Genomic DNA, 26,014 nt, shown 5'->3' on the forward strand with positions numbered 1-26,014 from the left:
TTAAAAGGTACAAATTTTGGGTATGGACAGAGGGAAACAGGAAAGATTGCCATTATGAAGGGAGTGGGAGAGATGTGGGTTGTAGTGAGAGGGGATGATGTAGATAGAACTATAGGGTGGGTGGCAAATACAATACCCTTGATTCTACGATCAAAAGCTGACCAAATTTTCATTCCAGGAAATAAAAATTAAAAGTTTGCACAGAGAACGGAAACTGATAGTAAGTTATACCATCCAGCTTGCATCATGCAAGACACAACAACATCCAGGCCCACAGAGCTGAACAGGGGAATCCAATAACAGAACTTAATGTGCAGTCAACAGCACTCTGGCAACATGCCCTTATCCAAATGTCTGTTTTGTGGCTAGAATTTACTGTCAGCTGGACATTGTTCCGGGGGAGGGAGGTAGATAATCTTTAGTGCTCACTGCTCCAACTTACTTTCACTTACTAACACTGCTGTAGGGAAGCAGCAAGGAACATTTAAAACTCTGCTGTAATTATCCTGGAAAACTCTAGTCAGTAATATTGGCTGAAACACGAGATACTGTCCTGCGAGGACTGACATCACTCCTCAAATGCTCACCACTACCTTATTTCCAAAATTTGCTTTATTTGCAAAACAGAATAATTCGGCCATTTCATTAAAGAACAGGCCACATCTCTGCCATGTGTTGACAGCAGAGCCCGACACAGCTACATACTTCCTGTCTTCCAGACACGTCTAAAATGAACAGCTTTCACTACACAATATCAGAAGGATAATAAAACAATTCAGGCTGAAAAAGGGTCCTGACATGCAACATCTATCCACATTCTCCCGAGATGCCTGACCTGCTAAGTTACTCCAGCACATTGTGTCTTATTTCGAAAATCAATATCTGCAGTTCCTTGCACCTCCATCTTAAATTTAAAAAATAGACAAAATGCTGGAGTAACTCAGGCAGCATCTCTGCGGAAAAGGAATGGGTGAGGTTTCGGATCGAGCCCCTTCTTCAGACGGGTCTGAAACCCTTAAATTCAATCCTGCTGTGTAATTAAGAGAATGAAATCTGCAAGGTTCACAAAACCGTCCATGGAAACCGCCTTGACTATCCCATTTGCAAGTATAAGTGCGTACTTACAAATACAAATCCTTGTTATTCAGGGACAAGTCATGTGTTTCATCAGTTGTGCGAATCACGAGGAGCAAGCAGCCTTCCAAAGCCAAACAGCTTCGTAAGCCTAGACACAAAAACCACACCCAGCCTTTTCTACTGGATAGAGGCTGCAACACACACATCTGACTACGAGCTTTCTACCAATTGGCTCCAGCAGCCGTCTATCACCCAGCATCGGTACAAAGCAAATAAATAACCAGTCGAGAGGCAGTACGACACAGGCAGTCGATAATAAGAGGACAATACCGAAATAGCAACCCGTTGATGAAGTGTTATGCTAAGATGGTTGCAAAATAACCCCGAAAAAACTAATCTGTTCGGCAATTTGACTAATTTACAATTTCTATTTGATTCTGTGCAATGCAAAAAGTTTATTTAACAAAAGTAACTGCAAACAAGTAACTAAACACCACATGGGTGTTTTAAACACTCCTTCATATCCAATTTTATTTTTTAAACAAATACACTGGTCAATATTCTTAGGTAGTCAGTGGGAACAAACCGGGCAGGGCTTTGAGATAGTCTGAGACAACAGCCCCTTTAACTCGCCTTGTCCATGCAACATTAGAAGTAAAACAGAAGACATACAGAGTCTGAAGAAGGGTCCCAGCTCAAAACGTCACCTATCCCTGTTCTCTAGAGATGTTGCCTGACCCACTGAGTTTCTCCAGCCATTTGTGTCTCCCTCTCACCCCCACCTCTCCAAAGTTGATCCACATTGCATGCTTTAACAATTCTAGTGCTCATCTGCACATTTAAATAGCGCATGTTTCACTCTGGTTGAAAATAATCCTCCCATTCCTTCTTTTAAAAACATTTACTCCTCAACTTATGCCCAATGACAATGGACTATCTGCTATGAGGACAAATCAGCTAATGTCTACCCCGTTATGGGCCTACTGTGAAGGTACATTAAAAGCTACACAGAGAAAGTCGCTGCCGTTGCTCCCAAACAATTATTGGGCTGTAAACAATTTAAGATAAAGAGTGGCTGATGAAATATCAACTGCTCATTCATCCTGAAGGTTGCAAGCAATCTTGTGAGAATCTTACCACGTTCACATACTCAATAGTTCATAGATTAAATAGTGGGGAGACCCGACATTTAACAAGCCTTAAGAGAATATGGTTTCAAACACAAAGAGGGCCAGGGATGGTAACAAAAAGTGCATACTTGCACAGCATCCAGGTCAGTAACTGGAAAACAGCACCCCTAACAGCCAAACCCACAAGGCTACATACATCCCATCTTCCGGTATATTAAAAGGAAGAGCTTTCGCTGCACAATGTCAGAAGGGGAACAAAAATACATCTCAAACATCTCTGTTGTTCCACTAGAGCTGAATCAGTGCCCACAACCGTTCATGTGAAATCTAAACACCCACTAGACATTTAAGTTTTAAAGATCTAACAACGGGAAAAAGCAGCCGGTGTATCACGCCATCGGTGATGCATTTATTTGTTGTTGCTGCATGAAATCATTGGTAAATGTCAGGGAGGGTGGGAGGCGAGCGGGCGTGCACCGGGAAGCTCGTTCACAGCGGATGCAGCGGGTTTGCTGTTTGCTAAATGTCGGGCCCGGGGCTCGAGCCTGTTCGGGGCAGTTCCTACTGACAGTCACCTGGGACGGCCCGGGGGTCGAGCCTGTTGTTAATCACCCGTCCTGGGGGGAGGGGGGTGGGGAGGGGGGTGAGGCTCGAGCGCCTCCCGCAAGTCCCGAGGCCCGTTGTTAGGCGGCCCCGGAGTGCGGCGGTTGATCCGCTCCCGCCCGGGCCTCGCGCCGCGCCCCGGCCCCCTCACGGCCGCGCGGCCCGACCGCCACGGAAACTCACCTGAGACCACAGGGAAGGCGGGCTGAGGGTTCGCCGACCGGTACCGTCGCCGCTTGCTATCTCGCTCGCTGCTACCGTCGCCGTTACCACCGCCGCCGCGCTCCGACTCAACCAAAGATACTCAACCTCACTCACTGGCGATAAACTGCGGCTCCGGCTCCGGCTCGACGCTTATCACCCGGGGCCTGCGTCACCAGCCTTGACGCCGACGTCCCCTTGCGCCTGACGTCAGACACGCACCCCCCCCGCCCCGCCTGTCCGCAACTCACTTCCGGCTGTCAGAGGCTCCGCCGGGTCCTAACGCCGTTCGCGTTCTAACACAAGCAAAATCCCGCAGTTGCTGTACAACCCGAGGTAAAAACAGAAACTGTCTGAAGAAGGGTCCATACCCGAAACATCACCTATCGATGTTCTGCAGAGATTCAAGAGTTTCAAGAAGGGTCTCAACCCGATATGTCACATATCTCTGTTCTCCAGAGATGTTGCCTGACCCGCTGAGTTACCTCCAGCACTTTGTATATTTTTTAATATATAAAACGTAGATGGGTTAGACATTGGGAACTGCAGATGCTGATTTACAACAAAAAAAAAGAAAGTCCTGGTGTAACTCCGGGGGTCTGGCAGGAATCGCTGACAAACATGGACAGGTGATATTTTGTGTCGGGGCCCTGCAAGATTTCAAGATGTATGAAATATGGTTAAGATGTAAAGATTTGCAGAGGCTGCAAACTTTTAGCCAGCCTAGCTGAATTCTAGGTGAGCAGGGTTTTATAAATGTATATTTAGAAGCTAACTGAGCATCAACAACTTTGAATTTCAGGACAATGATATCTCAATTAGTGTGGGAAAATAAGGGCCCCCAGCCATAATAAACTCACATCTCCTTATCTTTCTGGTCTCAGTGCTGGGGTGGATCCAAAGTTATCTCCTTTCTGCAGATGCCACTCCTTCCCAGTGTCAGTACATCTACAGCTCTTACAAAACATATCTGTCCTCTTCCCTTACGGTTGATCAACTGCCTCAGAAGCTTCCAGAATGTTCAAAAGTTATGGGACGTGTGGTGATATTGCAAATCATGTAATTTCCCTGAATTCTGGCACACACCAGAGGCCAGTGAGCTGGAAAAGATTTACAAGGATATTGTCAGGTCTCGAGGCAAAGGTTGGGCTGGCTAGGATTTTATTTCTTGGAGTGCAGGAGGATGAGAGTCCCCACCTGAATTGTTAAAGCACTTGCATCTCAGCTCCAACCAAGTCCCACTTACAATCCCAACGAGCCCACACTGCTCCCCATAAGCTAGGATAATGTCCAATCACCACTACCCCATTGCGGACATTGGACTTTGTCTCTGGAACTGATGTGCTACAATGTTGAGAACTATATTCTGCACTGTATCTTCCCCTTTGTTCTACCTATTGTAATTGCGTTTGATTTGACTGTATTTATGTATGCTATACGTGATCTGTTTGGATAGCATGCAAAACAAAGATTTTCTCTGTACCTCGGTACACGTGATATCAATAAACCCATACCCACACCGAAACCCTACCATAACCAACCCTATTTACTCTTCTCCAGAAAGAAAAGCCTGACCCGCTGAGTCACCTCACCATTTTGTGGGTAACTTTGGTATAAACCAGCTTCTGCAGTTCCATTTTATTACTACCCCATTTACAGTGAGACTACGGTTGACATTTAAATACCTTTTCAAAGGATCTCTCCATTTCCATGCCATTTTCTATCTCTGCCTTTCGTCTGCTCTCATTGAGTCAATGAGTTGTAGAGTACAGACAAAGCCCCTTCAGCCCACCATGTCGGAAAGAAGGGGATGAATATTCTGCAGCGTGACTTTAGAGAGCTCGGAAAAATGCTGAAAAGCAGGACCTCCAGGGTTGTTATCTCCGGTTTGCTTCCAGTTCCTCGTGCTGGCGAGAGCAGGAACAGGGAGATACGGGACCTGAACGTGTGGCTGAGGAACTGGTGCACGGGGCAGGGATTTAGATTCTTAGATCACTGGGATCTGTTTTGGGGTAAGGGGGAACTGTACAAAAGGGACGGATTGCATCTTAACAGGTGTGGGACCAGCATTCTGGCAGGCAGGTTTGCCACTGCTACACGGGTGGTTTTAAACTGAATAAGGGGGGTGGGGTGTCGAATGGGCTAGTGGAGGATGGAGTTAAAGGGAAAGGGTTTCTTAAATGTGTGAGCGTAGAGACAGAGGGGTGTAAAATGAGGGTAGAAGCAATAGGTAGCAAGGTGAAAAGTAAAAGTGGCAGGCCGGAAAATCCAGGGCAAAAATCAAAAAGGGCCACTTTTCAACAAAATTGTATAAGGGGTAAGAGTGTTGTAAAAACAAGCCTGAAGGCTTTGTGTCTCAATGCAAGGAGCATTCGTAATAAGGTGGATGAGTTGAATGTGCAGATAGCTATTAATGACTATGATATAGTTGGGATCACGGAGACATGGCTCCAGGGTGACCAAGGCTGGGAGCTGAACATCCAGGGATATTCAATATTCAGGAGGGATAGAGAGAAAGGAAAAGGAGGTGGGGTAGCGTTGCTGATTATAGAGGAGATTAACGCAATGGAAAGGAAGGACATTAGTTTGCAGGATGTGGAATCGGTATGGGTAGAGCTGCGAAACACTAAGGGGCAGAAAACGCTGGTGGGTGTTGTGTACAGGCCACCTAACAGTAGTAGGGAAGTTGGAGATGGTATCAAACAGGAAATTAGAAATGCGTGCGACAAAGGCAAAACCGTTATAATGGGTGACTTCAATCTACATATAGATTGGGTGAATCAAATTGGCAGGGGTGCTGAGGAAGAGAATTTTTTGGAATGTATGCGGGATAGTTATCTAAATCAACATGTAGAGGAACCAACGAGAGAGCAGGCTATTTTAGACTGGGTATTGAGTAATGAGGAAGGGTTAGTTAGCAGTCTTGTTGTACGTGCCCCCTTGGGCAAGAGTGACCATAATATGGTTGAGTTCTTCATTAGGATGGAGAGTGACATTGTTAATTCAGAAACAATGGTTCTGAACTTAAAGAAAGGTAACTTTGAGGGTATGAGACGTGAATTGGCCAAGATTGACTGGCAATTAATTCTAAAAGGATTGACGGTGGATATGCAATGGAAGACATTTAAAGACTGCATGGATGAACTACAAAAATTGTTCATCCCAGTTTGGCAAAAGAATAAATCAGGGAAGGTAGTGCATCCGTGGATAACAAGGGAAATCAGGGATAGTATCAAAGCGAAGGATGATGCGTACAAATTAGCCAGAAAAAGCAGCATACCGGAGGACTGGGAGAAATTCAGAGACCAGCAGAGGAGGACAAAGGGCTTAATTAGGAAAGGAAAAATAGATTATGAAAGAAAACTGGCAGGGAACATAAAAACTGACTGCAAAAGTTTTTATAGATATGTGAAAAGAAAGAGATTAGTTAAAACAAATGTAGGTCCCTTGCAGTCAGAAACAGGGAGTTGATCATGGGGAACAAGGATATGGCAGACCAATTGAATAACTACTTTGGTTCCGTCTTCACTAAGGAAGACATAAATAATCTGCCGGAAATAGCAGGGGACCGCGGGTCAAAGGAGTTGGAGGAATTGAGTGAAATCCAGGTTAGTCGTGAAGTGGTGTTGGGTAAATTGAATGGATTAAAGGCCGATAAATCCCCAGGGCCAGATAGGCTGCATCCCAGAGTACTTAAGGAAGTAGCTCCAGAAATAGTGGACGCATTAGTAATAATCTTTCAAAACTCTTTAGATTCTGGAGTAGTTCCTGAGGATTGGCGGGTAGCAAACGTAACCCCACTTTGTAAGAAGGGAGGGAGAGAGAAAACGGGGAATTACAGACCAGTTAGTCTAACATCGGTAGTGGGGAAACTGCTAGAGTCAGTTATTAAAGATGGGATAGCAGCACATTTGGAAAGTGGTGAAATCATTGGACAAAGTCAGCATGGATTTACAAAAGGTAAATCATGTCTGACGAATCTTATAGAATTTTTCGAGGATGTAACTAGTAGCGTGGATAGGGGAGAACCAGTAGATGTGGTGTATCTGGACTTCCAGAAGGCTTTCGACAAGGTCCCACATAAGAGATTAGTATACAAACTTAAAGCACACGGCATTGGGGGTTCAGTATTGATGTGGATAGAGAACTGGCTGGCAAACAGGAAGCAAAGAGTAGGAGTAAATGGGTCCTTTTCACAATGGCAGGCAGTGACTAGTGGGGTACCGCAAGGCTCAGTGCTGGGACCCCAGCTATTTACAGTATATATTAATGATCTGGATGAGGGAATTGAAGGCAATATCTCCAAGTTTGCGGATGACACTAAGCTGGGGGGCAGTGTTAGCTGTGAGGAGGATGCTAGGAGACTGCAAGGTGACTTGGATAGGCTGGGTGAGTGGGCAAATGTTTGGCAGATGCAGTATAATGTGGATAAATGTGAGGTTATCCATTTTGGTGGCAAAAACAGGAAAGCAGACTATTATCTAAATGGTGGCCGACTAGGAAAAGGGGAGATGCAGCGAGACCTGGGTGTCATGGTACACCAGTCATTGAAAGTGGGCATGCAGGTGCAGCAGGCAGTGAAGAAAGCGAATGGTATGTTAGCTTTCATAGCAAAAGGATTTGAGTATAGGAGCAGGGAGGTTCTACTGCAGTTGTACAGGGTCTTGGTGAGACCACACCTGGAGTATTGCGTACAGTTTTGGTCTCCAAATCTGAGGAAGGACATTATTGCCATAGAGGGAGTGCAGAGAAGGTTCACCAGACTGATTCCTGGGATGTCAGGACTGTCTTATGAAGAAAGACTGGATAGACTTGGTTTATACTCTCTAGAATTTAGGAGATTGAGAGGGGATCTTATAGAAACTTACAAAATTCTTAAGGGGTTGGACAGGCTAGATGCAGGAAGATTGCTCCCGATGTTGGGGAAGTCCAGGACAAGGGGTCACAGCTTAAGGATAAGGGGGAAATCCTTTAAAACCGAGATGAGAAGAACTTTTTTCACACAGAGAGTGGTGAATCTCTGGAACTCCCTGCCACAGAGGGTAGTCGAGGCCAGTTCATTGGCTATATTTAAGAGGGAGTTAGATGTGGCCCTTGTGGCTAAGGGGATCAGAGGGTATGGAGAGAAGGCAGGTACGGGATACTGAGTTGGATGATCAGCCATGATCATATTGAATGGCGGTGCAGGCTCGAAGGGCCGAATGGCCTACTCCTGCACCTAATTTCTATGTTTCTATGTTTCTATGTTTCTATGTCCATGCTGACCATTTTGCCTATCTACGCTAGTCCCATTTCCCCGTATTAGGACTATGTTCTTCTATGCCTCATCTATTTAAATGCCTGTCACATAGAAGTGAACTCTTCCTCACCATTCCATTCAAACTTCTGCCATCTCATGAGCAAAACATAAAGTTCTGGAGGAACTCAGCGGGTCAAGCAGCATCTGTGGAGGGAAATAGACAGGCGATGTTTCGGGTCGGGTCACTTCTTCAGACTGGAGAAGGGTCTCAAAGAGTCTGAAGGTGGGTCCCGACCTGAATCGTCGTCTGCCCGTTCCCTGTTCAGATGCTGCCTGACCCATTGAGTTCGTCCAGCACTGTAGTTTGTTCAGGATTGCAGCATCTGCACCTCTTCTTCCAACTCACATCTCCTTACTCATGGGAAAAAAGGCACAAGGTGCTGGAGTAACTTAGCCGATCAGGCAGTATCACTGGAGAACAGAGATAGGTGACGTATTGGGTCAAGACCCTTCTTGAGACTCAAGACTTCTTGTAAAGCAGTATCTGAGGTTCCTGGTTTAGTTTAGTTTTAATTTAGTTTATTATTGTTATGTGTACTGAGGTTCAGTGAAAAGCTGTTTTGTTGCCATACTATCCAGTCAGTGGAAAGACTATATGTGATTAAGCCATCCACAGTGTACAGATACAGGATAAAGGGTATAACATTTAGTGCAAGATAAAGTCCAGTAAATTCTGATTAAAGATAGTTTGAGGGTCTCCAATGAGGTAGATGGTAGTTCAGGACTGCTCTCTAGTTGGTGAGAGGACGGTTCAGTTGCCTGATAACCTCTGGGAAGAAACTGCCCCAGAATGTGGAACCTTTCACGAGTAATGTTCCGTACACAGGGAGTTTCTTTGAGCAGTTTACAACAGCACTATTTGGAAGAGATGGTTTACTGTGGGAACCTATGCCTCACCTTCCATTGTTCTGCCCTGTAGTTTATCAGTTTGCTCTGATACGAGTGCATGCAGATACAATGGGATGACTCCTTTTTTATCATCATATCTCAGTTGCTGTGGCTGGTCGTTGCCTGAATCAGAAGTCATGGGTTTGAACCACACGCCAGGTGACAGCGTGCAGTCCACACAGTCGGTGGTGGTGGTGGGGGGGTGGGGGAGGACATTGGGAGGATATTTAACTCTGTAGTGTTCAGGCAGAACACAAACGTTGTGTGGCACCACTTGGAGAACAGGAATTGCCTTTAATTCAAACCCACACCCAAACAATGTTGCTTACTCAGAGTCAGCTGTGGTTAAATCACTTGCGTGAGTCAGCAGCTAGTAGGTTCTAATCCTTCCCAACGTGACTGGAATACAAAGCGTATAGTTGGAGGTGTGACCTTTAATAGAGAGCAAAGATCCTATAGGATCTTTGATAGAGATGTCCTGTCTTGTACACCAGAAAGCACCTAAGACATTGTTTTGACGTTCTTGATATCCTTCGGTTAAACTGTTTAACTCCTGCATTCCCTCCCCTCCCCCCACACCCCCACCCTCGTCATCCTATCAGTTCCACTGGTCGCAGCCTTGTGTCCCTTTTTATCATACCTTCCTTAGCCAACAATGCGCCATGATGGGTTCCATCCTTCCTAAGGTCATCTGTTGCTGGCCCAGATTTATTCTGGCTTTTTCTCACTTCCAGTTTATTTACTTTCAGTCTGAAGAAGGGTTCATCACCTATTAATTTTCTTCAGAGATGCTGCCTGACCTGCTGAGATATTCCAGCATTTTGTGTCTATCTTTGGGATAAACCAGCATCTGCAGTTCCTTCCTACATATTCAAACAGCTACATGGTTGTAGTAGCTGCATGAATAGCTTCAATCGAGGGTTACCAAGAACCTCAAAACAATGTGGCAGTGGTAGTGCTGCTGCCTCGCAGCACCTGAGACCCAGGTTCGATCCCGACCTCAGACATTGTCTGTGTGGAGTTTGTCCGTTCTCCTTGTGACCACGTGGGTTTTCTTCGGGTGCTCCAATTTCCTCCCACACTCCAAAGACGTACAGGTTTGTAGGTTAATTGGCTTCTGCAAATTGCCCCTAGTGTGTATGATGCAAAACTGCGAAACATTCAAGAGAGTTTATTGTCAAGAAAGTTTATTGCCATGTGTCCCAGATAGGACAAACGTAGAACTAGTGTATGGGTGATCGATGGTCAGCACAGACTCGGCAAGCCGTAGGGCCTGTTTCTATGCTGCAACTATGCAGTAGGTCAGGCAGTATCTCTGGAGAACATAGATAGGTGACGTTTCGGGTCGAGACATTTCTTCGACTCTTCAGAGATGCTGCCAGACCCACTGAATTACTCCAGCACGTTGTCCTTTTGTGTAAAAACCAACATCTGTGGTTCTTTGTTTCTTATAAAAAATGAGTAGAGTTTGCTTATGGTATACAATCTGATGTATTTCATTGCATCAATTTGCTCATATTAAGACCGTGTCATTCTATGCCTGGTCTATTTAAGTGCCTGTCTAAATGCCTCTTAAACATGGACAGAACTTTGCCCTCTTGCTCACCATTCCATTTAAACTTCTATCAGCTCATGGGCTGTAGGAACTGTAGGAACTCAGTGAGTCAGTCAGCGTCAGTGGAAGGAAATTAACAAGCTATATTTCCGGTTGGGTCCATTCTTCAAACTGGAGGGTCAACAATCCTTGCTGCTTGTGTGTACTTCTGGACGCCACAATACAGGAAGGATGTGGAGGCTTTGGAGAAGGTGCAGAGGAGGTGTCCAAGAATACTGTCTGGAATAGGAGTTATTAGCTATAAGGAGAAGATGGACAAATTTAGATTATTTTCCCTGGAGTTTTGGAGGCTGAGGGTAGATCTGTTATTTGATATAAAAATATGAGAGACAAAGATAGGGTAGACCGTGAGAACTTATTCCCTAGGGTGGAAATATCAAAGACTAGAGGCCATAGCTTCAAGATGAGAGGGGCAACGTTTATTGGAGATGTGTGCTGCAAGTTTTTTTTTACACAAATGCTGGTTGGTGACTGGAACACGCTGCCACGGGCGGTGGTAGAGGCAGATACAATAATGGTGTTTAAGAGGATTTTAGATAGGCACGTGGATATGCAGTGAATGGAGGGATATGGATTATGTACAAGCAGAGATTAGTTTAACGGCATCTTGTTCGGCACAGATATAGCAGGCCAAAGGACCTGTTCCTGTGCTGTACTGTTCTCTAGGACATAAAACCTGTGTATAATGTCAGTGACGGCTTGGTGAGTATGACACGGGGGAGGTGGTTCCTACATTACAGGAGAAAGGCATCAAGTATAAATTATGATTATAAAAGCAAGTTTTGAATGAGCAAGACTTCACCTCCACAGGACTGAAGGGAGAGTTCATGGTTGTGTTGTAAGGCCGAGTGCTTAATGAAAGGAACAGAAGATCTCATCCCATGTAGAATTCTTCAGACAAGAGCAACGACTGCTCTCTCCCCGCTCTTCTCCTGAAGGCTTTCCATGTTTTCTTATGATATAGAAGAGGCCATTCAGCCCTTTGAGTCTGTGTCGCCTCACAGCAACCCGTCTCCACTAAGTCCCCCTGATCGATTCTGCTTAGAACAACTTCAAATGATGTACACAAGGAACTGCAGATGCTGGAATCATGTAGACACAGGCATTCACAAGGACACGAGGATGCTGTTCATAGACCTCAGTTCAGCCTTCAACACGATAGTCCCCACCAGACTGGCCGAGAAGCTACTGGAATTAGGGCTCAACACCCCCCTGTGTGCCTGGGCCTTGGACTTTCTCACCGCCAGGCCCCAGGTAGTCAAGATGGGAGGGAATACATCAAAGTCCCTCACCCTGAGCACAGGATCCCCCCAGGGTTGCGTCCTCAGCCCCCTATTGTACTCCCTGTACACACATGACTGTGTGGCTAGGTTCAGCTCCAACTCAATAATCAAGTTTGCTGATGACACTGTGGTGGTGGGCCTGATCTCAGACAACGATGAGAAAGCCTACCGGGAGGAGGTGGCTGATCTGGCACTCTGGAGGACAACAGCCTCCTCTTGAACATCAAAAAAACTAAGGAGCTGATCGTGGACTTTAGGAGGACACATCATCCGAGGACGTACACACCATTGAGGATAAATGGGGATACTGTGGATAGGGTGAGCTGCTTTAAATACCTGGGAGTCCACATCTCTGAGGATATGACATGGACATCACACGCCGCAGCACTCGTGAGTAAGGCAAGGTACAGCCTTTACCACCTCAGGCAATTGAGGAAATTCAGAGTGTCTCCGAGGATCCTCCAGTGCTTCTACTCAGCGGCTGTGGAAAGCATCTTGTCCGGAAATATTACCGTCTGGTTTGGGAATTGCTCTGCTCAGGACAAGAAGGCTCTGCAGTGTAGTGCGTTCGGCCGAACGCACTATGGGAACTTCACTCGCCCCTCTGCAGAAATTATACATCAGGAGGTGCAACTCCAGAGCCAATAAGATCATGGGAGACCCCTTCCACCCCTGCAACGGACTGTTCCAGCTGCTACGGTCAGGCAAACGCCTCCGTTGCCATGCGTTGAGAACGGAGAGGTTGAGAAGGAGTTTCTTCCCAGAGGCAATTAGGACTGTAAACTCCTATCTCACCAGGGACTAACTTTACTGTACCACTCTACGGCTGTTTTAAAAATTGCTGTTTTTTTCCCTTTTTCCTTCTGCTCACAATATTTAATATGTAAAAGAATATGTGATTCTGTTCCATTCTGTTTGTAGTTTGTTTGGTTGTTTGTTTGTTTGTCTTTTTACACAAAGTCCGCGAGCATTGTCACTTTTCATTTCACTGCACATCTCGTATGTGTATGTGACGAATAAACTTGACTCGACTTGCAGAATTTACAATAAAGGACAAAATGTGCTGAAGTAACTCAGTGGGTCAGGCAGCATCTCCGGAGAACATGGATAGGTTTCGGGTCGAGACTCTCCTTCAGACTGATTGGATGCTGGAATCATCATGATTGGCATGGACATTGTGGGCGAAGGGCCTGTTCCTGTGCTGTACTGTTCTATGTTTTTAACCTGATAGTAGGAACAGAGCACCCGGCGGAAGCCCAGATGGTCACAGGGAGAATGTGAAAACTGCACCCAAGGTCAGGTTGGAGTAACTCAGTGGGTCAGGCAGCATCTCTGGATCCCTTCTACTTTCAATCTGAAGAAGGGTTCCAACCCAAAATGTCACCTATTCTTTTTCTCCAGAGAAGCTGCCTGACCCGCTGGTATTCCAGCACTTTGTGTCTATCTCCAAATATCATTCCAACCTCCCATACTGACTGCAGCTCCAAACCATGTGCATTTAAATTTACATTGTTAGCACAGACATCAGGGCCGTCGGGCATGTCCCTCCGCTGTGGTTTGTCCAAAATGAAACTCAACACTTGCCTTTTATCAAGCTTTTGGTCACTTTCTTATCTTGAACTGTGGCACTACATTTTTTTTAACTTATCCTACCACAGAATGCCTTGGGATGATTTACAATATGATACTTTACACAGAGAGGTAATGGAATGTATAAATGCAGATGCTGGTTTACAAAAGGACACAAAGCGCTGGAGTAACTCAGCGAAGCAGGGAGGATGGACAGGTGACTTCAAGAATCTTCTTCAGACATTGTGGGGGGGGGAGAAGGAAAGCTGGAAGCGGGGAGAGGCAGGACAAAGCATAGCAGGTAATAGGTGGACACTGGTGAGGAGGGGCTTGGATAGGCAGATGGTGGGTTCGAAGACCAAGGATTAGAATGGAAGGTGTGCAACAAACTGAAGCGTTGCGAATTGTGAAGCCAGTGGAAGGAATGTAGGAGGGGAGGAGAGAAAGACTGTGGGGGCAGGGGTTGGTTGAATTTAGCAATTTAGGTAATCTCTATGTTCATACCGCTGGGTTGTAAATGGTTATGGTACTTGATTCTTCATTAGTAAAAATGTCAAGGTTTATAGGGAAAAGGCAGGAGAATGGGGTTGAGAGGGAAAGACAGATCAGCCCTGAATGAATGGCCTAATCCGAGAAATCTGGGCGAACAAGGCAGGAATTAGAACTTAAACCTCACAAACGTCTTGGTGAAATTTGAATTTGGGTAATAAAATGTAATTATGTTTTGAATATAAAAATGTAGTCCGTAGTAATTAGTCTGTTGTGATGCAGTTTCGATACAATATTGATCATCCCTCTGCCACCACAAACTGTCTGACTCACCGAGCTCCTCCAGCAGTTTGTTGTTTTGTTCATTCATCATCATGATCACATGATCAGTGGATTGTTGTGGCAACCTGCCTGCTTCATTCAGCAAAACAAAGTGCTGGAGGAACTCAGCAGGTCAGGCAGCATCCGTGGAGGGAATGGACAGACGACGTTTTGGGTCGGGACCCTTCTTCAGGCTAATGGAGCAGGGGGTAGAAAGCTGGAAAAGTGAGATGGGGGCAGGATAAATCCTGGCAAGTGATAGGTGGATACAGGTGAGGAGGGTCATTGGTAGATGAGTGGAATAAGTGACAATGGCTGGCAGTGAAAAGGTGACAAAAGGGCTTCAGTTAGGGAGAGAAGATGAGTGAAATATGAAGATTGGAAGAGGGATATGGGTGGGAGGGGAAAGAGGGGGATAAAAGGGGAAAGGATGGACGAGGATGGGTGTATGGAAGGAGGGAAAGAAGCAGGGGGTGGGCAAATTATGTGCACACTGGGGTAGGATGGGGAATGAAAAGACGACAGGGTTGAGGGACCGGGGTAGTAGGGTGACCCAATTTCCTAGACTACTTGTCTGCATTTTAAACCTTGGTCTCTGCTGACTTACCTGATGAACATTAATTAAACTTCCAGAGAAAGAGGAAAAATAGTAAAATTAAGATTAAAGAAATACAGAAGAAAATAAAAGTTATATTTAGCCTTTCAGGGTAACAAATAAAATCAAACTATTTATTCAAAAAAGATTTTATTCAAAAAGCACAAAAGATAGCAAAATGATTTATAATTTGACTTTTCTACAATGGACAATGTTTTTTGTGTTTTTCCTTTAATCAAAAAAAATATAAATTCATTACAACTGATGAAAGCAGCAGAGATGTACATATAAATGGTACCAACTTCACAGCATGGGGGCAACTGATACATACAGCTTCTGGGGCAAAATAAAACTTCCAGAGAATAGATCCTACACTACAGTGTTTACCCTTGCCTTCCCCTCCTACCCATCCACCCACCCACCCACTCTGCTCATTTTAAACATGTAAAAACTATACAAAACCTTTTAAAAAATAAAAAAGAACACATTAGCACACATCCTATCTAAGCTGTACATAATATTACAAAACCACCGGAGCCAAACTCTTGCTTTTTTTTGCCTTTCGTCATTTAAGCACATACCCCTGTACAGAGACAACAGTTCTTCCGTCGTTAACCAAAACCCTCCCACTAACCTGCCCATCGAACAAAATCACAAACCATGGGCTATTATCCCAAGAGCTTAAAGGAGGAAGGTTTCTGACTATATGACCCGGGATCTCTTACAATAGCAGGTAGAATAAATCCAGGATAAAAGGGGGGAGGAAAAATTAATTGTATATACAGTTCCAAAGTTATGAAATCCAGATTGACACATCCTATTCATTTTTGCAAGGGATTAAAATATGGGGAACATCTGCATGTTGCCTCCCTTCAGGTCTTTCTGTAAAAATATATACTGTGCGCTCCATAATGTTTGGGACAAAGACCCATCATTTATTTATTTGCCTCTGTACTCCACAATATGAGATTTGTGATAGAAAAAAAATCACATGTGGTTAAAGTGCACATTGTCAGATTTTAATAAAGGCCATTTTTACACATTTTGTTTTCACCATGAAGAAATTACAGCTGTGTTTATACATAGTCCCCCCCATTTCCGGACACCATAATGTTTGGGACACATGGCTTCACGGGTGATTGTAATTGCTCAGGTGTGTTTAATTATCTCCTTAATGCAGGTATAAGAGACCTCTCAGCACCTAGTCTTTCCTCCAACCTTTGCATTACCTTTGGAAACTTTTATTGCTGTTGGTCAATATGAGGAAAAAGTTGTGCCAATGAAAGTCAAAGAAGCCATTATGAGACTGAGAAACAAGAATAAAATTGTTAGAGACATCAGCCAAACCTTAGGCTTACCAAAACCAACTGTTTGGAACATCATTAAGAAGAAAGTGAGCACTGGTGAGCTTACTAATTGTAAAGGGACTGGCAGGCCAAGGAAGACCTCCACAGCTGATGACAAAATAATTCTCTCTATAATAAAGAAAAATCCCCAAACACCTGTCCGACAGATCAGAAACACTCTTCAGGAGTCAGGTGTGGATTTGTCAATGACCACTGTCCGCAGAAGACTTCATGAACAGAAATACAGAGGCTACACTGCAAGATGCAAACCACTGGTTAGCCGCAAAAATAGAATGGCCAGGTTGCAGTTTGCCAAGAAATACTTAAAAGAGCAACCACAGTTCTGGAAAAAGGTCTTGTGGACAGATGAGACGAAGATTAACTTGTATCAGAGTGATGGCAAGAGCAAAGTATGGAGGAGAGAAGGAACTGCCCAAGATCCAAAGCATACCACCTCATCTGTAGGGGTGTTATGGCCCTGGCATGTATGGCTGCTGAAGGTACTGGCTCATTTATCTTCATTGATGATACAACTGCTGATGGTAGTAGCATAATGAATTCTGAAGTGTATAGACACATCCTATCTGATCAAGTTCAAACAAATGCCTCAAAACCCATTGGCCGGCGGTTCATTCTACAGCAAGACAATGATCCCAAACATACTGCTAAAGCAATAAAGGAGATTTTCAATTCTTGAGTGGTCAAGTCAATCACCCGATCTGAGGTGATTGAGCATGCCTTTTATATGCTGAAGAGAAAACTAGCCCCCTAAACAAGCATATGCTAAAGATGGCTGCAATACAGGCCTGGCAGAGCATCATCTCTGGTGATGACACCCAGCAACTGGTGATGTCCATGAATCGCAGACTTCAAGCAGTCATTGCATGCAAAGGATATGCAACAAAATACTAAACATGACTACTTTCATTTACATGACATTGCTGTGTCCCAAACATTATGGTGCCCTGAAATGGGGCGACTATGTATAAACACTACTGTATTTTTTACATGGTGACACCATAATGTATAAAAATGGCCTTTAATGAAATCTGACAATGTGCACTTTAAGCACGTGTGCTTTTTTCTATTACAAATCTCAAATTGTGGAGTACAGAGGCAAATAAATAAATGATGGGTATTTGACCCAAACATTATGGAGGGCACTGTATATATAAATTTAAATGAAAAGCACGCTCAGTTATTGAACATTTAAAAATAAAAGCTTAGTTTTGCCACAGCCTGGCACACAAGACCGGGGCAAGCGTTATACAGTCTGCACTGGAGACGCTGCTGAATTGATCCTGATGGACAATCATTTGACGTGACTGAATCTGCACTACAGTTCCAGGCTGAAGCCCATCCCAGCTGCTGAACAAAGTCCACAATCACCGAATTCTGTACTCCCACCCCACATCTGGCTTGCAGATGCAAGTTGAATTTGACCAGACGATAGCACTACTTTGCAGAACTCTGTCTGCTGACTGTTCTCTCTCACAGCAGAGAAAAGGCTTGCTTATGTTTTCACAGGGAACATACGAAATAAAGCTTATGAACAAAAGGAGATTCTTGCTGGATGGTAAATTCTAAACTACCTGTACCCACAATTTTGCTTCAGAGTAACAATAGCATTTTCAAATCGTGCTGCCACAAACCTAAAGATAACTTAGTTTAATTATCAATATTGCCCTTGCAGACTTGAGTGTATAGCTGTAACACTAAGGCTGCTTAACGACCGGTATATGTCTGACGTTGTATAACACTGATAAACCATTCTGTCACTGTGTAACACCTGCAGACTATTGGTTTAATACTGGCCTGTAACAATACAGCAGTGGCATAAATTCGAAACAAGGAACACCAAGTGCTGGGGTAACTTGGCGGGTCAGGCAGCTTCCCTGGAGAGCATGGAAGAAGTCTGAAGGGTCCCAATCCGAATGTCACCTGTCCATGTTCTCCAGGGATGCTGCCTGACCAGCTGAGTTACCCTCGCACTTGTGTTCTTTTTATTGGTGGCATCAACTAATTGAATATCCGGGGCCCAGTCTACATGGGGTCCAGTCGTTAACGGGTGTAATTATGGTAAATTGAGGTTGTTGGGAGGGGGGAGGGAGGGGGAATAATTTTGGAAGGAAAATCTGAATCACATTGGCACATCGATGTACTGTAATCCCAACATGTCGAAGGAAAACTAGATCATAGCAAGACACTGATCAAAATCCTGCAGGTTCTAATACCTAAGTGACACCTCGAGGAAAAGGAACACAGGTTACTACAATGTCCATGACAGGCAGTGTAGAACAGGGAATATACAAGGCCAGAAACTTGGGCAGGGATCTAGCTTAAAACAAAATCTGTCTGGCAAATATTCTCTCACCTGTACCTACCAAGGTGGTTTCAGTTGCCAGTTGACGAAGTGACCAAGCTTAAATTGGGCTCATTCCAGGACTACAAGTAGATCGTCAGACCTCATCAAAGTCACAAGGATGAAAGCATTGTTCAGATTGAATCCTTCTCCCTACACCTGTCTCCACCTGTTATAAGTCGGATCAGCTGAGGCTTTCCTCTGACGATACAACCTACTCAACAGTGTAAAGTCTTTCAGAAACGTTCTGCCTATTTTGTAGGAAGAATCAAAATCTTTCGAGAGGAAGGGATGTCCTCATCATTTCCCATGCGATGGTTTTCACCTCAGCAGGAGATGGGCACAGTAACCACTTGCAGGCTGCCTTTTACTCAGTGAAACATCCTTCCATATTTTTTTCAAAGTGAGCACACCAGCATAATGTTTCCAAAACAGGACTTTGACCTGTGTGCAAACCACACCCTTCTGTAATGAATATGTCAATCAGCAGGGAATGCCCACTCATATGGGTGGGGCTGCTTCCAAGTGACTCAGCGACAGTTGTTCACACATGTCCAGCCCCGCTCTGGCTCACATGGCTGCTGACGCACTGAAGGGATCTCCACGCTGCCCGTCCTCCTGTCCTGTGATCAGAGGAGGGGGGGGGGGGGGGAAGGAGGCAGGGCTCAGAAAAATTTGTAAAGTCATTGGGCTGAGGGGGCGACTGTGTGCACAGTGATTACGCCCATGCACTTCACAACACATCAAAATGGTGAAATGATGCCCAGTTTCATCTTGTCTTGCTCTCGAAGATAGACACAAAATGCTGGAGTATGTCAGCGGGACCGGCAGCATCTCTGGAGAGAAGGAATGGGTGACGTTTTCAGTCGAGATCTTGCTCTCGCTCTTGCTATCGCCACAATACCAGGTGCCTGAGCAGAGCCTTGTGTGCAGTCTCTCTTAAGCATGGTCCTAACCCATGACGTTGCCTGTCCATTGCCTCCACAAATGCTGCCTGACCTGCTGAGTTCCCCCAGCACTTTGTGCCTTGTTTTCTCCTATCCCCTGCTTACTTCCCAAATTTGGGGACTGTGTGCGATCCATATCCATTTCCTGATCAGCCACTTACTGCCCCCTGTGTTATCCAGGACAACTGCAAGCATCTCACCACAGCCGGTCAATTCACTCCACCTCAAGCCACACAACGCCCAGGCCTGGAAATGTTCAGCTGGTCCTTCCCCCGTGGTCGTAGCCCTGGGACCCCCCCACCCACCCACAGATCAGTGGCAGCACCTTAACCAGCAGGGCTGGGATGGTACAAGGCAACAACTCGGCACAATGACTGCCGGCCTTAATAAGTGTCCATAACCTGTAAACAGCTCATCAGCCCCTTCAGACAAACCGTTACAGATTACAAAGCCACGGTAACAATCTTGCCTCTTTTGTCTATGAAACGTTCAGTTCTGCAATCAATCTGCTGCACAATTCCAATGGATTAACTTCCAGCCCTTTTCTCCCTGGCACAATCTCAGTATGTTTTAAGCCAGTTGCACAAGTGAACGCATTTCCTGACTGGCGGAAATGGCCGCACAGGGATCTTTAATCATATGGTACAACGGTAGTGCACACAAAATCTATATGTTCAGAATAGCCTCTGACATGATACAGCACACGGGGACACAAGCACTGTAAAAATTTACAAGAGTTGTTGTAGTTATTTGCTGTTCCGGTGATATAGCCTGGAGATGTGGTGATGTGGAAGAAGTGCTTTTTACAGAAGTATTCAACTGGGGAATCAGCATAGAATTAGCCCAAAGGGCAGGGTGGGGGAAAAAAATTATCCAAGTTACTGTGAGAAAGGTACAAGCTTGGCAAGACTTGGAAGACATCTGTAATCCCAAGTAAAAGTTTTGTTTTAGAGAATGCCGCATGTTGATAACATTGGGTGTGTATCTGGCTCTCAGGATGTGCAGTAAACTGAGCACAGGGCGAGGTCACGAGGACAGGAACGAGCAGAGAGAATTAGAAAAACAAAAAAAGTCTTTACTCTGATGAGAAAGTCTGTATAAATCGACAATTTGTCAAGTGAACGCACTTCCACGCAACAGGGTGCCCTCCCTTCAAGTAATACTGTCAGTTCACTGCAGGTTTCCACCGAGATTCTGCTCTTGTTGTAAATGAACAGCAATAAAAGTGAGTTCTTCTGTAATAAAAACCCCCGAAGAGTAGCCATGGCGAAGTCCTTAGGTGCACAAAATAAAAAAGGCGGGCGTTCACAATGAACGGAGTTAGGAACCATCAGGCTTGGGCTTCTTGTTCAAGTTTAATAGCTTGCTGTTCATCGTGGGAGAGAGAAAAAGAAAGGCGTTAATCGAAGGAAAGAAGCGTTACAAACATCTCCCCCACCCCACCCTTTATAAATATCAAGGGTGCTACCCTTGTATCCAGGGTCAGGGCAAGATCCTTGGTAATTGCTGGCCGGTGTGGACTCAGTGGGCCGAAGGGCCAGTTTCAGCCTTGTAACTCTAAAGTCTAAAGTAAATTCAGTATTTACTTTAATGTCATTTTAACTGAGTACTTACATACACAGAAGAAACAAAAAAATTGTTTCTCAATCAGTTCCCGTCAGTGCAGTTAATAAAAACAGAATAAATACATATAACTTTAAAATTAAAATATCTAAAATAGGCCAAAAAATTGAAATAAAAACAGACATTCAGACCTAACAGTGGCTTAGCTTTGACAGGTGCCTCGCTGTCAAAGTATGTAAAGATATGCATGGAATGGAGAGATATGTTTAAGAGTTGGTTTTGGTTTTATGTTTGGCACAGATATTGTGGGCCGAAGAGCCTGTATTGTTCTATGTTCTAATATATCAGGACTTATCAATTCTATTCTCAGAACAGCGTCCCTTATATCCGATCTTTGTATCACCTAACATCTCTATACTGTAACTCAATGACCAATGGGGTTGCAGGCCTTGCTTTCTCCTAGCTTTGAGATGATGGGTGGAACGAGCCTTAATTAAACCCCGAACATTAGCAGTTGCCCAGTACTTACTCATCGGGAGATGTGACAGAACGCTTGATTGCAGGCCTTGCTCCATCTTTACTGGCATCTGGAGAGGGATAGAAGCTCGTTAGAACTGACGCTGACCCAGCTCAACATTAGGCATGGTTGTGGGGTAGGTATCAGAGGCAAAGGTTGTGGGCACAACTCAATTCATTTCCGAGATCTTTGTGTAAAATCCAGCTCCACGTCAAAACCGATAGATACAAAATGCTGGAGTAAGTCAGCGGGTCAGGCAGGATCTCTGGAGAAAAAGGATGCTGCCCAACCCGCTGAGTTACTCCGGTATTTTGTGTCTATCTCTGGTATAAATCAGTGTCTGCAGTTCCTTATTCCCTCAGTTCCGATGAAGTATCTTTAAACTGTAATGTAAACTGTTTATCATTTACAGGAAAAGACACAAAGTGCTGGAGTAACTCAGCAGTTCAGAATATGGATAGGTGATGTTTTGGGTTGGGACCCTTCATCGGTTTGAAGAAAGGTCCTGACCCGAAACGTCACCTGTCCATTCCCTCCACAAATGCTGCCTGACCCGCTGAGTTCCTCCAGCACTTTGTTTTTTTTGTAAACCAGCATTTGCAGTTCCATGTATCTACATCTCTCTTTCCACAGACTCTGCCTGATCTGCTGAGTGTTTCCAGAACTTACTGGTTTTATTTCAGATTTCCAACATCTGCAGTTTTTGATTTTCATTCACTGAGATGCACAGTAATAAAGCATATATTCCTAGTACTGGCACTGAGAGATAGCTGCACTGTTGAAGTGGCAGGAGCTGGGCTGCGGTGCTGACATCTATTGGATAAGATGTTAACAGAGGCCTTTCTTCATGATGATGGGAGCAGAACGTCCCCCTGCATGATCTGTAGAAAGTAAACTGGGCCTGGGCCAATTTACATTTCAGGTTAAAGGCTCATCACAACTGTAGGGTGGCACAGTGGTAGAGTTGCCTCCTTAAATCACAGATAAAAGGCTGTCACTTCACAAGATTCCCCTGATGGTCTTAAAGGGTCACAGATGGTCTTAAATGGACACCCAAGCCTTCCTGACCTCAATACCATGGGGCTGTGGTTTGAGCTTTAATTGACTTCGTTAATTCAGGTAATAGGAGCAATAGAAGTGGGATCACACAGAAAAACTATTTGACGTAAATTAGTAATTTTGCAGGAGGAATAGTCTAATTAGCCACCTAGATTCATGGAGTTGTACGGCATGGAAACAGGCTCTTCGTCCCACTTTGTCCATGGTGGCCACGTTTGCATATTGGGCTAATCCCATTTGCCTTCATTTGGCCCATAGCCCTCTAAACCCCCTCTTACCCTTATATCTGTCCAAAAGTGGTAATTATATTAACTTCAATAACTTCCTCTGGCAGATCATTCCAGATATGGACTGCTGCTGAATTATATTTTATTTATCTTTTATTCACTTGGGACGCACGGTGGCGCAGCGGTAGAGTTGCTGCCTCACAGCGCCAGACACCCAGTTTCGATCCTAACAATGGGTACTGTTTTACGGAGTTTGTACGTTCTCCCTGTGACCACGTGGGTTTTCTCCGGGTGCTCCGATTTCCTCCCACACTCCAAAGACGTACAGATTTGTAGGTTAATTGGCTTTGGTAAAATTGTAAGTTGTCCCTAGTGTGCTTAGGATAGTGCTAGTGGACAGTGTTGGTTGACGTGGACTCAGTGAGCCAAAGGGCCTGTTTCCAGTTTTTAATGTGGAGCTGGATTTTACACTAGCGTCTGGGAAATTAATTGATTTGAACCCACAACCAGATGACTAACAATAACAATCTTGATTAGTACAGGTGTCAAAGAAGAAGTCAGGAGCCTGGGATTAAGAGGGAAATAGATCAGCCATGATTGAATGGCAGTTGGCCTGATGGGCCGAATGGCCTAATTTTACTCCTATTCCTTTTGACCAATCGATTACCTGGTTGATCATCAAATGACTATTTTTAATTCCAACAGCAGCCCAACATCATTCAAAGCACAGAGGTCTGCTTAATAGAGGTCAGGCATCATGCTGTGAGAATGGAGAGGTTGAGAAGGAGTTTCTTCCCAGAGGCCATTAGGACTGTAAACTCCTATCTCACCAGGGACTAACTTTACTGTACCACGCTACTGCTTTTTAAAAAATTGCTGTTTTTTTCCCTTTTTCCTTCCGCCCACAATATTTAATATGTAAAAGAATATGTGATTCTGTTCCATTCTGTTTGTAGTTTGTTTGTTTGTTTGTCATTGCACAAAGTCCGCGAGCATTGTCACTTTTCATTTCATTGCACATCTCGTATGTGTATGTGACGAATAAACTTGACTTGACTTGGCACCCAATCCCCCTTCTGTACCACCAGAACTATGGTTGGTCTGTGCATACCATCTATAAACTCCAGTCCCCAGCTACTCCCACGGCATCTCCCAAACCCGCAACGTTTATTGCTATTTGGATGCATGGTGGTGCAGAAGTAGAGTTGCTGCCTTACAGGCCAAGAGACCTGGGTTCGATCCTAACTATGGGTGGTGTTTGTACAGAGTTTGTATGTTCTCCCTGTGACCTGCCTGAGTTTTCTCTGGGTGCTCCGGTTTCCTCCCACACTCCAAAGATGTGCGGGTTCGTAGGTTAATTAGCTTTGGTCAAATTGCAAATTGTCTCTAGTGTGTAAGATAGTGCGGGGTGATTGCTGGTCAGACCTGGACTCAAGAGGCCGGAGGGCCTATTCTGCGCTGCATCTCTAAAGTATAAATGTCTAAAGTGTAAACTTTGAAGGACATCACTGTTCCATTATTCAACGTGTGATGCAACATTAAGCTCTGAGTGACAATGAGTCATCTGTAATAACCAACTCCATCTACATTTCATGCAGCCTACATAATCAAAGACCTCTCCCGCCCTGGTCATGCCAGCCATGCTCGAATCTATCTCACCTTGCAGCCACCGGACCTGGGTGGCTGGTCCGTATCCCTTCTCGTTCTTTGCTGCTATCCTGAAGATGATTGCAGGCTTAGTGGTTCTATCGATGTGCGCGTTTGCCAGGTTGGTTGAAGACACAAGACAACTGGGAATTGGCCCGCAGTAAACACGGACAAAGAGGAGATGCGAAGTCCCCACGGGTTTGGGATCTGCTACCTGTGAGCCTGGAAGTGCCAGATACACAGAATATTCGATAATGACTCCGGAGGTGACGGCAGGAGGCTCCCACGAGAGCTGTGCACCTTCAGCTACCTACAAAACAAAAGATGCCTGAATTAACATCAATTGAATTTGGCCCTCAAATACAACTTTTCTTGTCCCTCAAATACGACCAAGGGCGGCATAGTGATGTGTGGTAGAGTTCCTGTCTTACCACGCCGGAGACACAGGTTCGATCCTGACTATAGGTGCTGTCTGTACGGAGCATGTACGTTCTCCCTATGATGGCGTGGGTTTTCTCTGGGTGCTCCGGTTTCCTCCCACACTCCAACGTCATACAGGTTTGTAGGTGTACAGGTGTATTGGGTGATCGCTAGTCAGCGTGGACACGGTGGGCTAAAAGGCCTGTTTCCGCGCTGTATCTCTAAAGTCTAGTCAAAAGCTAAATGGAATCTGATTATTGGGACTAATCTAGCTCAGAGTCTAAATGGGATCCCTCTGGGAATGGGATTATTGGTTCAAAACCCAAAGCAAAACTGGAGCTGTGCAAGACCACGAGAACAGGGATCCATTTACATAGCAATTCTCTTTAGAAGTTTGGATTCATGTTAACAAATTGGTTTGCACTGATTGATACAAACCTTGCTGATCTTGATGGCCGATGGTGCTCCTGGGAATCCAGGCATGCAAGTCTTAAATGCCGAAATTTCGCTGAATGCACCCCGTCCACAGGAATTTATTCCTGTCACCCGGAATTTATAGGCAGTGCCCGACTGCAGTTTCATGGTCTTCCGGTTGCTGTGGTCTGGGATATTGTCTCCACTTCCATCCTGAGTGAGGCAAAAATACAAGATCTTTTTAACGATTTCACTCATGTTCACAACTGAGTGTTTACTGACCCCAAATCTTTCAGGTGGTAAAAGTTCTTGAATTTTCACAAGTGTCAAGAGTGTTTAATTGTCATATGTACTGACAACAGGACAATTACATTCTTACTTGCTGCTCATAGATAATGGGCGGCATAGTAACGCAGCCGTAGAGTTGTTGCCTTACAGCATC

At 44.8% G+C, this 26,014-nt stretch overlaps 2 protein-coding genes across 4 annotated transcripts in view; both read right to left on the minus strand.

The window, feature by feature from the left end:
* The window catches only part of rab7a (RAB7A, member RAS oncogene family), a 35,840-nt gene extending 32,633 nt beyond the window's left edge, over nucleotides 1-3,207 (minus strand). Inside the window, exon 1 of one of the 2 annotated variants that reach the window (XM_033036967.1) lies at nucleotides 2,994-3,207. The gene's annotated coding sequence lies outside the window, so the exon portion shown is untranslated. Of the gene's footprint in view, nucleotides 1-1,125; nucleotides 1,229-2,993 lie in introns of those variants that run through there. The other variant, XM_033036968.1, reaches the window with a different exon arrangement.
* A 17,387-nt stretch (nucleotides 3,208-20,594) lies between these two features.
* The window catches only part of LOC116983283 (host cell factor 1-like), a 64,292-nt gene continuing 58,872 nt past the window's right edge, over nucleotides 20,595-26,014 (minus strand). For both annotated transcript variants that reach the window (XM_033036970.1, XM_033036969.1), the window contains exons 23-26: nucleotides 25,597-25,785; nucleotides 24,751-25,048; nucleotides 21,818-21,875; nucleotides 20,595-21,091 (exon numbers count right to left, since the gene is read on the minus strand). In XM_033036970.1, the coding sequence (XP_032892861.1) occupies nucleotides 21,046-21,091; nucleotides 21,818-21,875; nucleotides 24,751-25,048; nucleotides 25,597-25,785 (591 nt within the window). In that variant the 3' untranslated portion in view covers nucleotides 20,595-21,045. The remainder of the gene's footprint in view (nucleotides 21,092-21,817; nucleotides 21,876-24,750; nucleotides 25,049-25,596; nucleotides 25,786-26,014) is intronic.

Source organism: Amblyraja radiata, chromosome 18 (assembly GCF_010909765.2).
Source record: "Amblyraja radiata isolate CabotCenter1 chromosome 18, sAmbRad1.1.pri, whole genome shotgun sequence".
In the NCBI taxonomy this organism is placed as follows: domain Eukaryota; kingdom Metazoa; phylum Chordata; class Chondrichthyes; order Rajiformes; family Rajidae; genus Amblyraja; species Amblyraja radiata.